This window comes from Porites lutea, chromosome 14, assembly GCF_958299795.1.
Source record: "Porites lutea chromosome 14, jaPorLute2.1, whole genome shotgun sequence".
Lineage (NCBI taxonomy): Eukaryota > Metazoa > Cnidaria > Anthozoa > Scleractinia > Poritidae > Porites > Porites lutea.
In genome coordinates this window covers 22,829,879-22,843,985 of record NC_133214.1, presented here as the reverse complement: position 1 = coordinate 22,843,985, position 14,107 = coordinate 22,829,879, and the positions used below count along the sequence as shown (strand labels likewise).

The following is a 14,107-nucleotide window of genomic DNA, read 5'->3' as shown; positions in this document are numbered from 1 at the left end:
CCAGACAAAATTTTATAAGAGAGTTTCGTAAAAACTTGTGATTGATTGTGTGGTCTGAATCTATGAAAAAAAAGTGATTATAGCCGCTGGGATGAAGACTCCATTGAGAAAACACGTGTACATCTTTTTGTGAGATGTGTTTAGGTTGAAGAGATGAACTTGGCAGATTCTCCCTCAATTTGCAATGGACATTTTCAAGTTTTGGATTCACCTTGAAAATCAACCCCCCGACAGCATCGCTAAACTCTGCTGAAACATATGGGATAAAATGGCCCAAGAAAGTAAATCAGGGCTGATTAATGAAACAAATCTTTTGTGCATGCAACTTAATGTTAACAAACAATCAGTTAACTTTAACTTGACATTTTAAACCCCAATTTAGATGTCAAAATGTTCATTAAGGGTGTTGAAACATATCTAGAAAGTATTGTTAGTGTTCCCTTTGTACCTAATAAAAAGATGCTTTGGCTAGCTCTTAAGACCTTGAACGGATGAGTTGAAGAAAGTGTGTCGCGGACATTACGGTTTAAACAACCACTTTTTAAAGTAACTTTCTTGAAAGAGATTTTCCTGTGAATTTTTAACCTTGAGCAGAAAATAATTGTGCCTTCGAAACGTAACAATAATTAGATTTTTCAACTGTCAAAAAAAAAAAAATTCCATGCAACCTAATGTTCCAGTGATTCTACAAACAAAAGTTTGTGTTGCGGAGTTTATAGGTTATAAGGTTATAATACACACATACTTTTATGTTAACTGTAATGTTTTCTTAGATGTTAAAACTTTGTTTAAAATTTCCCTCCGAAAATTCCAACTATAGTGAGATTCAAATTCTCTGGATTTTTTAAGCCTTCTCACATGAAGCACATGGACAAGACGCACAAGATCTCAGTCATTTCAAACAGCCCATTGTTTCAGCTTTCTGTTGGTTAAGTTTCATTGTGCAAAATTTTATTTTAAAAAATTCAAAATTTCATTGTCTCGCGTGGAATTGCCCTTGAGTCTAGTTTCCTATGCAAAGCTGGAAATAATTTGTCCAAACATCTGAAAAAAAAAAAACCACCGGGCTAAATTTGATGAGAACAAAGACAAAACTAAAATTCTACTCCGTCCTCGAAAGTGAAACAAATTACTCTGAATTCATCAATCCTATCAGGAATCCCGAACGTAGACTTGTAGCTTCCAAATTTAGGATTGGAAATCATAATGTAAAAGTAGAGACTGGAAGATTTAGAACTCCTGAAGATCTGCGAATTTGGGATCACTGCAATCTAAACTCGGTTGAAAGTGAAATGCCCGTGTTGTTTCGCTGAGATCTCCGTAATGATTTGAGAAAGACTCTTTTCATTAAGATCAATGACCGAAATGCATCATTAATTTACAAATTACAATATCCATGATAAAGTCTGTTTTCTTTCTGACAAGACCGATTCACCTATCAGCAGGCTAACTGCTAATTTCGTTTTTCAAACATTTGAAAGAGGAAAGAAACACAGTCATAATGATCAATAATTATTATGCCATTCCATTTTCTCTTGGATGCTACCTTTATGGACGTTACATCGTGTCAACAACAAATGCAGCAAGCTCGACAGTAGTCAGGGAAAAAAGAAATATCAATAGTAATCCAGCATTGCCAAATATTATGATGGAGTTGTTATAAAGACAGCACTTAGAATCTTACTGGAGACAACAATGAATAATAATATTATTATAGGGACAACAATTTAATAATCATTATAAGTGTATGATCAGGTATTTCATCTTTTAAAGTGAACATATCAAATGGTCAATATAGCTCTGTGCTAACTTCTAAATTGCTTCGTGTCGCTCTAATAAGACCAATGTACGTGCTTTGAATCGCACAAATCTCAGCTCATTTTCTGGCACAAACCAGAGCCCGTAGTGCGCTTGACACCATTGTGCTACGCGCGTAGGCTTACTGGGCACCTGGTGCTACAAGTACAACAGTCTGCGGCAAGCTCTCGACCTCTGCTATGGAAATGACGGCCATTAGAAACTTGTAATTCATTTTGTGCCCACATCGCCACACTGTGTAGGATTTTCAACTGTCCCTAGTACAGGTTCATCAAAATAGCTCATGGCCGTTCACCTTGACCTCTGAAAGCCACCTCTTTCCCAACACCGAGCTGCCTTGCAAGTCTCGTCTCCTTACTGGCAACCGTATCAACAACTCTTATGAAAAGTGACGGTAGATGGAGTCAGTAATATTATTTTATATCCCTGAGAGAGTACGAACAGTGATGGGATATGTCACTTTCTAGCAGTTGATTTACCGACGTGAGCGGGGAAAAGTCATCAAGGCTGTTTAACGCTTCGATATCAGTGGGATTTGTGATAGATCTCTTCTTAAAAATTCTTTTCTTATTTATATCAAATTGATGTTAGAACCAGGCTTTTTTGGCAATAATATTATCCTAGTGAGCTTCCTGCATTTATTGTTGTCCTAAAGTGACGTCCATCATGAAAGTAACATCCATGAAGTATGACAGATAATTTTAACATCCCATTTTTTGTGTGTCCTTTTGGAACTGACTGGTTTTTTTTGTTGTTGTTGTTGTTTTGTTTTGTTTTGTCACAGATGTTATGTTACTTGGTCAAATGAAAGAGAATTTGTGTTATTTTTTTCTATCCGGCTTAGACAACAGCTGTGATAGAAAAAAAAGTCCTTTCGATTTCCACGCACGTTCGTGTCAATAGTTTGGCCAGTTACTGATTTCTCCGAAAAAATGGAATTTGAAAATACTGTGGTTTTTAATGCAGAGATATGGTTGAACTAAACAGCTCATGATCTTCATTGAACTCAGTTGTTTGCCCTCAGTATGGAATGGTGGATCTGCACTTACGTTCCTGATGATTTTCAAAACTTCAGTCCTCATGCATTCTGGCTATGCAGCTCAAATCCAAGGGTAATTAATTTATTTCAAAAACTGGTCATGTTTTCTGTTTTCATGTGGAATGGACCATATCCAGTCTTGGATGTCCCTGGTACCAACCCCAATTTTTTCAGTTCTATGAGCATGTACAATGTTGGAAGTATTCCTTGTGATAGTTTTCTTTACCCAGTTTAATATCCTTCGCTGCACGATTCCTGCATTTTTCGGTAAAGAAACCCTAGCTTAAAATAAGTGCCTTGATTAGACCTGATGAGATTCGAGTCTTGAGTTTGTCTCGGTCCGTATTTGATTTTAGCTAAGATCTCTTTAGTAGTCCGAGGTCGGGTGGATAATTTCTTTTCCTTCTTCCACATCCGTTTATGAGGCACTGCAAGTGGTAATTGACGATCGAGTGAATTCAACTCATCATAAAATTACCTCTTGTTAGTTAGTGTCTAAGTTACCATCATTTGTCATTTTTCCTCTTGACATCGATCACCTGTTACAATTATTAGCCCAAAAAAAAATATGCAGTTTGGTGGCTTGTTTACGCGGTTCTTCGATAGTACTGTTTAGTATTTTGTGACGTCCAGTTATCAGATATAACTAACCAAACTGAAAACAGACCATTGCAAAATTAACATCTCTACCTGCTCGTGTATGTCACTCCTTCCCCTCTGCACAAACAATGCCCTGCCATCCCCCCGAGAAGCAATCCTGCTCACTTTGCGACGCGCGACAGGACTTGTCGACCTTGTGGGACCATCCTCAACAGTTTGCCATCTCCAATCGGACAGTGGTCTGCCAACGATAGCCTCTCAAAGTTGCACCTCTCATTCATCTCTGGTGGTACAACTTGTCAGCATTTGTTCAACTTTCCTCCACTGATCATTCCATTACTTCTCACTACCTCTTCTCTTGACTGCCTATTGACATTGTCAGGAGAGATTTCATGTTGTGAGCAACCTCATTTAATAACAGTAATAAGGCAAGTACCACTGACAACACAAAGTACATTCATAAATATTCTTTCTCTTAAATGCTGGTAAATTAAATGTTGTCAGGTGGAGCCGCTGGTATTCAGTTATAGTTTTTAATGAAAAGTATGCTGTCAAATTTAATCTCACTGTTAATTTCCCGGCTTTTCCTTCCTTCCCTAGGCAAGATGAGGAGGAAGTCATGCACATTCACCCAGTGAGGTACGACAAAGTGCATACAATGTTACCAATGACTCAGCTACGAAAGATGTTTTGCAGTTGACACCAAAATAGTAAATAAACAAATCAATGAAATAAATAATAATAATAATAAATCACTCCAATAGTTTTAAAAAACATTTCGAAAGGTGGTCTTGTAGAGAGAGTTTCACTGTTGATGAGGCCTGAACCTCTTGATCAATAGACAATAGATAGCCAACATCTCCAGTGAGTTTACTTCTTTAGTTGGATGTTAAGCCTACTGGCATGAAACTGTGCACTGAATTTCAATGGAGGGAAGTCAGGGTTAGCACTCAAGCAGAAAGGTTGAAAAACAACCTTTTGGCGGATCGCATGTTGTGGTTCCATTTTATCCTTGGTTTAAATTTTTGTTCTCTTTTTGTATTTGGGTACATCCCTGATAATGAGCTTAGAACAAAGGCAAATAAAAATTAATTTATACCAAGGACAAAGGTTGAACCAGTCACAACTACATCAGGATTTGGGCTGGTACTCTCGGGAAATGTTAGGACATATTTCTTTCCGTAGCAATTTATTGACCACAATTTGTGTTAGTCTTAGAACTAAGCATTTCATTCAAGTGTTTTTCCTTGTCCATGTGCAATGTCTTGTTAGGATCTTTGTAAGGTATCGCGCTCCAGAGGGCGACTGTGGTCAAGTTACCTTATGTTAACTTAATTTTGCTTGACTCCCTCACAGCTGTCATCCAGCTCACAAGTTCATCAGATTGCTACAATTCTTGATGCCATGAGGAAATTACAAAAGTGAGTCAGTATAATCACTTTGCTCTTATCACTGGTCATGATTTTGTCATCATTTTCATAAATACTAGCTAGACATGTTGATAAAGTTTATTGTCATTCTTAACAGCTGTTGTGTTGCCTGGAGGTAATTATGGTCAATTACATTACTAGATTTCTGAAATATTCCATCCATTTACCTGTCTACATAACATTTCCTTCACTGCACAAACAGACAAGAGCTTGTCCTTCGCCCGACAGGCTATGATCACCATTGTGCTACGCGCGTAGGCTTTGTGGGAACCTGGCGCTACAAGTACAACAGTCTGCGGCAAGCTCTAGACCTCTGCTATGGAAACGACAGCCATTACAAACTTTTAACTCCATCAATAATTATCATATCAATCCTTAACATTAATTTGTCATTTGGAGCTGTGTGTACGTAAGATCGGGCAATTTATCATAAACTGGTTTAGTTATTATTTGCTCAAAAAGTGTAGGAATTCAGTGTGAAGCTAGGTTCGGGTTTTAGGAATTTTCATTCTTTTTGAGGTACGATTTGAAGTTTTTATCTGTGTCAGGCAGATAAGTAACATTCTCTCTTTTCTTCAGTTGTAACAGGTAGAATGCCACTGCAGGAACTGTTGTTGTGTGTTGTGTTCTAGCTGTCAAGTGCATCGATCAAGGATTGAGCAGGGTTCAAAGGCAAATTTGAGGACCAAAACAAGAGAAAGAGAGAAATACATAACCAGATGCATGTAGTAAATAATCATTGAATTTTTTATCGTGAAAACAATACTGCATAACTGAATTGAGTAAACAAGAACAGTTATTTTACATTTTGCTCCCTGGTCTACATCATCATCATTATTATTATCACTAAATTTATTATTCAGCAGGGCTTTACTCTAGGTCACAAGTATAGGTTACATTCCACAGGTCAAGAGTACAGGTCAGTGCTCCATCCATAACTTACCAAACCACACGGATTCCCCTCTATCTGATAGACCTTTTCAGCATTCCGCTCCAGTAAGCAAACATAAAATACTAGGTCAAGGCTCGGGTGGACAATTTCATACAAATCACTGTCACTTTTAATGCCATTCATGTATGTGGCATGTACCATGCTTACCTGTGAAGAAATGACCTAGGGTAAATTTAATAAAGCTTTTACAAGTGTGATTCACAAGTGTAGCTATTGTTTTCAGACTCTAAGACAATGGCTACACTTTTAAATTGCAGGTGTAAAAGTTTTATTAAATTGACCCCTGTATTTCCAACCCCACACCAGAGCACTGGGCGTCGATAAAACCCGGAACATGGAACATTCCGGAACATCCCGGAACATGAAAAAATAAAAGTAATTTTCATGAAAAAAAATTAATTAAATAAAATGATAATAATAACATAGTTTTTGTAAAAATTAATAATAACAAAATAACATAAAATAACAAAAATAAATAAGTAAATAAATAAATAAATGATTAAGAAAAAGAAACTCATCTCCGAGTATGAGAAAACAATATTTTGTCGCAAATAATTTGTTGGACGAGTGAAGGTCCATGCAAATGACAGTAATGAGTGAAGGCTTCCTTCTAAATTCAAAATATATTAAAATGGGTCGCGAGGAGGGGGGTTTTCAAGCTTTACTCACACAGCTACCTCATGTTCCGGGTTTTTTTGACGCCCCAGAGCACTGGGCTCCTTTCAATTTTCCTTATAGAATATACACTTTATTGTTGTTATTATTATTATTATTAACAAGCTACATTTACATAAAGTCCATTTCCTCCCACAAATAACAGGTGCTAGTCGAGGCGGGCGGAGATAATAGGTACAGCAGTCAGTAATAATGAAATAAATAGATATATATTGTTGTTGTTGAAAATAAAGACTGGTGCCATAATTTATTTCAAAAGGAGCGTGTGATTTTGTCCTTCATCTTTGGGAATTAAAACAGGACAGTGCAACCTCCATATATTAACAAGGGGTCATTCCACTGGGTTTTAGCCGGTTTTTTTGGTTTTTTGAGGTTTCGCTGTATTAAAGATGTTTAAAAACGACAGCAATTTAGGGAACCCAGATTGCCGAGTTAGAGGGGTCTTATCTTCGCGATTTAAACCCCCACATTTTCTGCGACTTGTAGTTACTTTGCCCCATCGCCAAAAAAGCGAAATTTTTCACCAATACGGTTTTTAATTTTGGAGCGCTTGGTTTAGTTAGCCAATAGGATTACCGCTATGCGGTAGTCCTCAGACACACAAGTATCGCTTTGTTGACAAAATGGCGGAAATGAGAACAGGTGTCGAAGACTTTCAGTTTAAGATTCATGGAACCTTTTCAGGCTTTTTCTGGCAAACAGACAGAGAACACGATCAGTCGATGTTCTATTGGAAGATCGTAAGTGCTTGCCAAATGTCCGAGGGATTTTTGTCCCGCGTACATCAGTATTTTGATAGACGTAAACAAAACGCAAACCTAATTTTTATCTTCATAGGGGAAAAAAGCAAAACGAACACCGAAGAATAAAGCCAAATAGACTGATTTACCAAGCAAGTTACGTTCTGAAATTTCCATAGTCGTGAAAAAATTTGCAGTGCTGTTTAATCTTTCAAGCATAAGCTTAATTAATTTGACATATGCCTTAAGGTATTGCTTCTTGGCGGTTTCAAAATCCATTTTCTTCTTCCATTCTCCCATGATAACGTGACTGCATAGGTGTATAGATCTAGAGCCACACATATTTAAAATTGAGGGTCAAAAACTGAATGAATGTATTCAGTCTTTTTATATAATGGCGAAACCCTAACCCTAACCTTAAAACGCAAGGGTAAAATTTTAGCCGGAAAAAGTAGGTGAGCGTGGATTTCTCACTGCAACTATTCATTTGGAATGAATTTGCTTAAATAATAACCCTTACCACCTGTCTGGGTAAAACTTTGTATTTAGACTATAATGCACTGCTTTTCTTAGTGAGGATTTGTTTCCTTTCAATATGGAGGTTGAAACTTGGCAAAATAGAAAGTGTTCTAAAAAGAGATCTCAGACTGAGAACTGAAAAAAGAATTTGAATTTCTCTGTTCAGAGTTTTGTCGGCAGTCTAATCGTTGTTCAATTCCTTTCTCTGAACTGCAAACCTTTTTAGCAAAATGCAGGTGAAAGCAAAAGAATATTTTATTGCAGTTGGTTGGCAGGCTCCATTTATAGCGATGGTAGCCAGAATTAAAGGAGACACTTTTGAGTGTGTTCTCACCTTTGGGGGCACAGCGACCTACTTCCCTTTTGTGGCGGTTATTGAAAATAATATTATAGCAGTGGACAAGCACACATTTTCTCTAACTATCATGTCAATTTTATTTTAAATGTTAACTTTTGGTGGGGCAGTATCACACTGATCATCATTTTGTTATAAACTTGAGCAAAACTACCCATCATGATTGTCACAAAAATGAATTTCTTCAAGAAACACTACTGCAGTACGTCGAGTATTTATCAACGGTTTGTGAGAAACTTTTTAAAAATCTTACAAACATAACATTTCTGGAACACACTGGCCCATATTGAAGTCCAAAATGAACATACTAGTTAAAGTTCATAGTCTGACTTAAAATCTCTTCTATCTTCCAGAGTTGGGTCTTATTGGAACACACTCCTGTCAATTTCTTCTTCTTCAGCGTGATCTTCTGACTGAAGAAACCACAGCCATTTGCTATTGGTGTCTGGTATGCACCTGCGACGGATGAACATCAGAGCTGCAATTTGGCTGCGGTGATCGTTGTGATGACCAATTGCACTAGCTATCTTAGACAGGTTACACCAGACATTGCCCCAACCTTTCTGCAAGAGAAGGTGTCGTAGCCGTGGACAGAGCATGATTAGCATGCCAGTGTTTGCAACATATCGCAGTCTGGATGCGCTACAACTTAGTATGTCTTCAAAGGCCCTGGAAACCTGAATCCTCCTATCTTCAGGCATGTCTCCAGTGTTCAAACATTCTGTGATGAAGGGTGCCAATTCTAGCATGGCAGTCAGGCGTTCATTGCGTTTTAAGCCAAGTGCAGTCATTGTGCGTTGGTCCAGCTTATTCATCAGCATGCAAACAGCACAGGTTTGGTTCCTACATTTGCCTCTCACACTGGCGATATTTCCCCCTGCTTCCTGGCATAGACAGTATGGGCAATTCTGGTCTCCTTCATCCTGTGAATCTCTGGCCACTGGTTCTCCGAGGCAGGTGCAGTCCAACCGAGAAGCTGTCCAAACATCGCACACTCGCTGCTGCACTATTTCTTCACGTTCATCTGTGTATACTCGAAGAGCTACAGTTTGTCTAGCCTCTTCTAAAGTCTGTGTTTCTGAAGATCTCGCCTGTTCTACCTAGGGAAAAAAAAAGAGTAACAGGTGAGTTGGATTGAATTAATTTTGATGAATTTTAAACTGTTGAAGTACACAATTAACGCTCTTCAAAATGGGGAATTTCAAGTTCATTCTTCAGAAAGTACTGTCAATGCATTTACACGACTTTAAAGGACTAAGAAGTCTCCAATCCTACTATTTTCACTGGGTGCTTTGTATCAATGAAGTAAATGAAAAATAATAAAAAGTGCTTTACAAGTGCAAGCAGTGAAAATTTAAAAAAATAAAAATCAGGTGAAAATTTTTTTACCTAGGTTCATTCTCAATTTTCCTTGTCTCTTTAACAGGTCAGATTGACTCTCAATTTCCTTTGTCTCCCGGCCCAAATTATTCATGAATTAGGGCTATGAACAAAGGAAAATTGAAAATCAGCCTAGGTAGAAACATTTTGACCCAAATTTAACTTTGACCTGTTATAAATACATCTCAAGATGATTTGTTTTCACAGGAAATAGGATGCAAATTAAAAATTATGCAAACCATCAGCAAATGCCAATCTAATATTTTTGAAGTTAGCACCTATCAAATCATTTTGTCAAACCAATGTGCAGTTTTTTAATGTTTTTTAATTTTAGTTCACCTGCTGTGGGTTGCAAGGTTGGTTCTCCTGCAGGAACTTTTGAAGCCTGTTCAATGACTCAGTGTTGGGGATACGTGTTGCTACGATTCCTGGTAGTGCTAGCAGACGCTCGCGTGGGCTGGGTACTGCTTGCGGCCGTGGTTCTTCATCCCTCTGTCTTTGGTTGTCGGCAGCTGGTGCTCCCTCGGGGACCTGGGATGCTGTAGTCCTGGGTACAACACGTCTGGGAGTTTTCTGCTTTCTTTTTCGTACCATCCCAGAACTGCCACTGGGTCTTCGTGTTGCTTCCGCTGTAACTTGCAGTGCCTGTTATAACCATAATACACTAATTTTACGATCATTTTCATCATCCAAGACCTTTGTTTTAGAGAACTAACAAGATATAGATCGTCTTCACTGTCACGCAACAAAAAAATAAATTGGAAACCGTCCAGTGGAAGAAGCCAAGAAAATGAAATGTTTTAAAAGACTAATTTTTAAACAATTTATCCAAGTCTCAGGTCTTTGTGGCCCAAAGTTTCTGAGTTATTTGCCGAAACGTTTCGCGCACCTAATACTTGAAATGGTTATACAGCTGAAAATCAAGAGGAGAGACTTTTTCCAACGAGACAGCATTCCTATTTTGGTGTCACGGACTGTGAAAACTCGGAAGTTCAAATTGCTGTACTTTCGAAATGAAACATGCTACAGGAATGGAAACTTGTACAACGATTTACTTTTTGTTTGTCTTCAACCTAGTGTAAATGAGAAACTCGTGAAACCTTGCTATTTTGACCTTACAATTTGATGACGTCACTATGAAAACCATCTATATCTAACCCTTCTATTTACCAGGGATCGGATATGGACTGACTTACTCTTAATCACATGAGAGACCCTACCTGAGTTGTTGTCTGCGTAGACGTGGACACAGACACATAGCACTGCAGCAGATTTTCTACATGTCTGGTCACGGATGAACTGTATTCTGGTGTTCCTTGTGATGGAAGTGGCTCTCTTTCGTCTGCAGCATCCCAGCTAACAGAAAGCTCCGATTCATCTGAACTGCTGTGGTTGTCGTCTGAAGCAGAAGCTAGCATACGCCTCCAGTGTGAAGAACTTGCCTGTCGGAGCCCTTGTACTTGTTCTGATACCAGTGGCGTTATGGTGAGGAAGTCAACTCCAAAGCGTGCCATCATGTCAATTAGACGTACAGGTTTGTCTGTTTTTCCTGCATATCTGATTGCCATAGCCCGCGCAAGCATCAGCTCTGTTGTGGTCAATCCCAAACCTTGCATCATTTTTTTGGAGGTGAAAGCAGCTATGTCACCTGCAAGAGAGTCAATGTCAAAGGTAATAATGACAACTCTGCTAGCACCAAAGAAAAATCAAACCTGGGATTCCTCAGTAATTCACCTCAGTTATTACATCTTGTGTTTTCGATGCAGTGCATCTGATTACCTTTTGTACAAAGTGATTATTTTGTTCTCGTGAAGGGCGATTGCTGAAGACATGCAATACAATGAAATACTATACCCATGCTACATCCAGGAGTTTTTTGAAGAAAAAATTGTTAAAACATGTTTTCATCATAGTGCTGTATTATCAACCCTTTAAGCCCCAATATCTACATACAAATTCTCCAGACTGATCTCCATACATTTCCTTAAGATATTAGTTGAGAGAATTTGATGAAAGATCAAAGATTTTTCTTTGTGATCATTTTATTAATTCTCTTAGACTGCACTTGACAATCTATGGATATCGTTAGGAGAAAATTGATGTTGGTCACTATTGGCACTTAAAGGGTTAATATTCATTACTATCATTTTTCTCAGTTACCTGGGGACAAACTTCGAATTGCTTGGTTTGAAATGCGTGCTGCCACAGTGATGTTGCCAGGCAAGATTCCACGATGGCTGTTAATGATAAGACGACGAGGGAAACCATGTGTGAACTGTGCAGCGACATCGCTCCAGTGGGGAGCATTCAAGATCATGACATTTCCAAAGAGGTCAAGGCGTATTAAGTTCAAGTTGCGGTCGAATGCTTCGTTGCCATATTTCAGGGTTACATCCAAGGGTTCTCCTGCGGTTAGAAACATCTCCTCCTTGGACAGTTCATTTCTTCTTTCTTGCGAGTGGTCTGACTCTACCTGCTCTCTTCCGCACCATTCCTCTCTTTTCTGTACATAGCGTGAACAATACTCCCTGCATGTCTGCAGGTCTTCAAACACCACTTCTCCAGCTCCATCATCAGGAAAAAGCCCATTGGGCAAACGCAAGCTGTCATACAGAAACAAATTGAAGTTAAACTGCATTCTCTCTTCTGGTGATACTGCCAGTCCAAGTGGGAAATACGGTACGATAATGACCGGTGCAACATTTCGGCTTGTGGATGGCTGATTTTCACGTTGGTTGTCCAAGGCTACGTGGAACATTGGTGGGTCCTGGGGTTGTGTTCCATCATCGATGAGTGAGTCGTCGTCACGGCTAGAGGAAAAAAAAACATGAATTGCCATGCTTAAAAGCTACTTCGGTTTCATTTCTGAATATGGGTGAATCCTTGTTTACATCTTTTGCGTCATTAGCATTGGCTCATCATTATCTCATGAAGAAATAAAATTTTTGAATATTGAAAGAGCATAACCATTTCAGTTATCTCTGACAATTTTAGCCCCATCGATATATATATATACAATGAGCACGTTTTTTGGAGAACTACTAAGGCATGGATTATGATGATATTAACAGAGCTATAATAATAATAATAATAATAATAATAATAATAATGATAATAATGATAATAATGATAATGAAAATAATAGTAAAAAAGTTTTTACTGCTATTTTTATTATGCTACAATATTTCTCGAACACTGAAACCAAATTAATTGGCTGCAAATTTTCAAGGGCATCATTTTAATTCTAACGATTTGACAAAAAAATATTTGAGATCTGTGAATTTTTGTGGCAATATTTAGAACCTTGAGGACTCAACCTCACTGGAACTAAGTCCAATTACTCCTGGATTTCACTTAATTTCACAGTCATTTGGTTTTTTAGACTACTGCTTTGCTTGAACAACTCCCGGCGGGTGTGTCCATGCAGAAGGGGCACCCCTTCCATGATTCAAGTATATAAAAGAAAAGAGGGGGGACGGGGGAGCTATGATTGTGTTTTCTTCGGATTTTTTGAAAACTTTGCTAGAAAGAAAGAAAGAAACCAGACATTCCCTGTCCCAATAAGTAACTCTGGAGGAGTAGATAGAATCTAATATGTGCCCACTAAATAAAATTTAATATACCTTTCCTCGCCTGGACTGTCATCTTCTTCAACGGGGCCAGCAGCACGGGAACTGCAATGTGAAAGAGTTTTCACTATGAACACCAATTAAAAATCGAGCGTGTATAGGATCCTGGAGTGTTCAAAGTGCAATGCAGAAAAGAAAGAAACGGAAATAAAATTTTTCCAAATGAACACTTTACTGCGTGAATATTTTACTGCGTGTGTTTCACCTCGGGGAAAAAAAACAGACCACTCTACAAAAGTATCCTTGGCGTTTTCCGGGCGAAAAGTTACTAGGTTTTTTAGGGCGTTTAATACCAACCTGCTAGTTTCCGCAGCTTGCGTTTCGATCAGCTCCGAACTTCTTGCTGGATTCTCCGCCGCTGTTTTTGTACGCTTTATTCTCGGCATCTTTGAATGAACCTTAACAGTAAAAGTTGTTATGGGGAATGATTTAAAGATCCCAGCTAGGCTGTGTTTAAATAACAGTGTTTACATCATAGCTCCAAACAGATCATTACTAATCAGATTAACAGGGGTTTATTTCTTTCTCGATGAGGTAATATTTACGATCAAAGTTAGGACCCTCGAGCGAATTTTAGGAAGCTAACCGAGAAAAGAGAGAAGCTATGAACACGTAAGAACAATTATGTAATAAGGAATTCAAAAACGACGCTGTATTAGGTCAGGTTTAATGAGTTATTCACTTCAAAACGATGCGTACGCCATGATTCTCGATTCTTCCCCACATTACATCATAGCTTCAAGTTTCCAAAAATGGCACCATTGTTTCCGCGCAGATTCTGCGCGATGACAATGGATGATTGACAGCGCAGGGGATTCCCTGCATTTGAGGCGACGTGACTTGTAAGACAAAAACTGTGTTTAAAAACACTAAAATTAAAAGCAATTTGTTCGAACTAATGGTTCTCTTCTTGTGTTTTCGTTAACATGGATGCGAAGGAATTAATCAACTGAAAATTTCACCCCGTCGG

General features: G+C 38.4%; 2 protein-coding genes across 2 annotated transcripts; both read right to left on the bottom strand.

The window, feature by feature from the left end:
• Positions 1-8,054: 8,054 nt before the first annotated feature.
• Positions 8,055-9,339, bottom strand: LOC140924071 (uncharacterized). Its single transcript, XM_073374068.1, has 2 exons — positions 9,310-9,339; positions 8,055-9,228 (listed from the first exon to the last, which is right to left on the bottom strand). Exons 1-2 carry the CDS (start codon positions 9,337-9,339, stop codon positions 8,491-8,493), a joined length of 768 nt encoding a protein of 255 aa, XP_073230169.1. The 3' UTR covers positions 8,055-8,490.
• Positions 9,340-9,838: 499 nt separating this feature from the next.
• Positions 9,839-13,634, bottom strand: LOC140924070 (uncharacterized). The gene is made up of 5 exons (XM_073374067.1): positions 13,435-13,634; positions 13,132-13,182; positions 11,669-12,318; positions 10,729-11,156; positions 9,839-10,153 (listed from the first exon to the last, which is right to left on the bottom strand). The coding sequence occupies exons 1-5, from the start codon at positions 13,521-13,523 to the stop codon at positions 9,839-9,841; spliced, it is 1,533 nt and encodes a 510-aa protein (XP_073230168.1). The 5' UTR covers positions 13,524-13,634.
• Between the last annotated feature and the right edge of the window lie 473 nt (positions 13,635-14,107).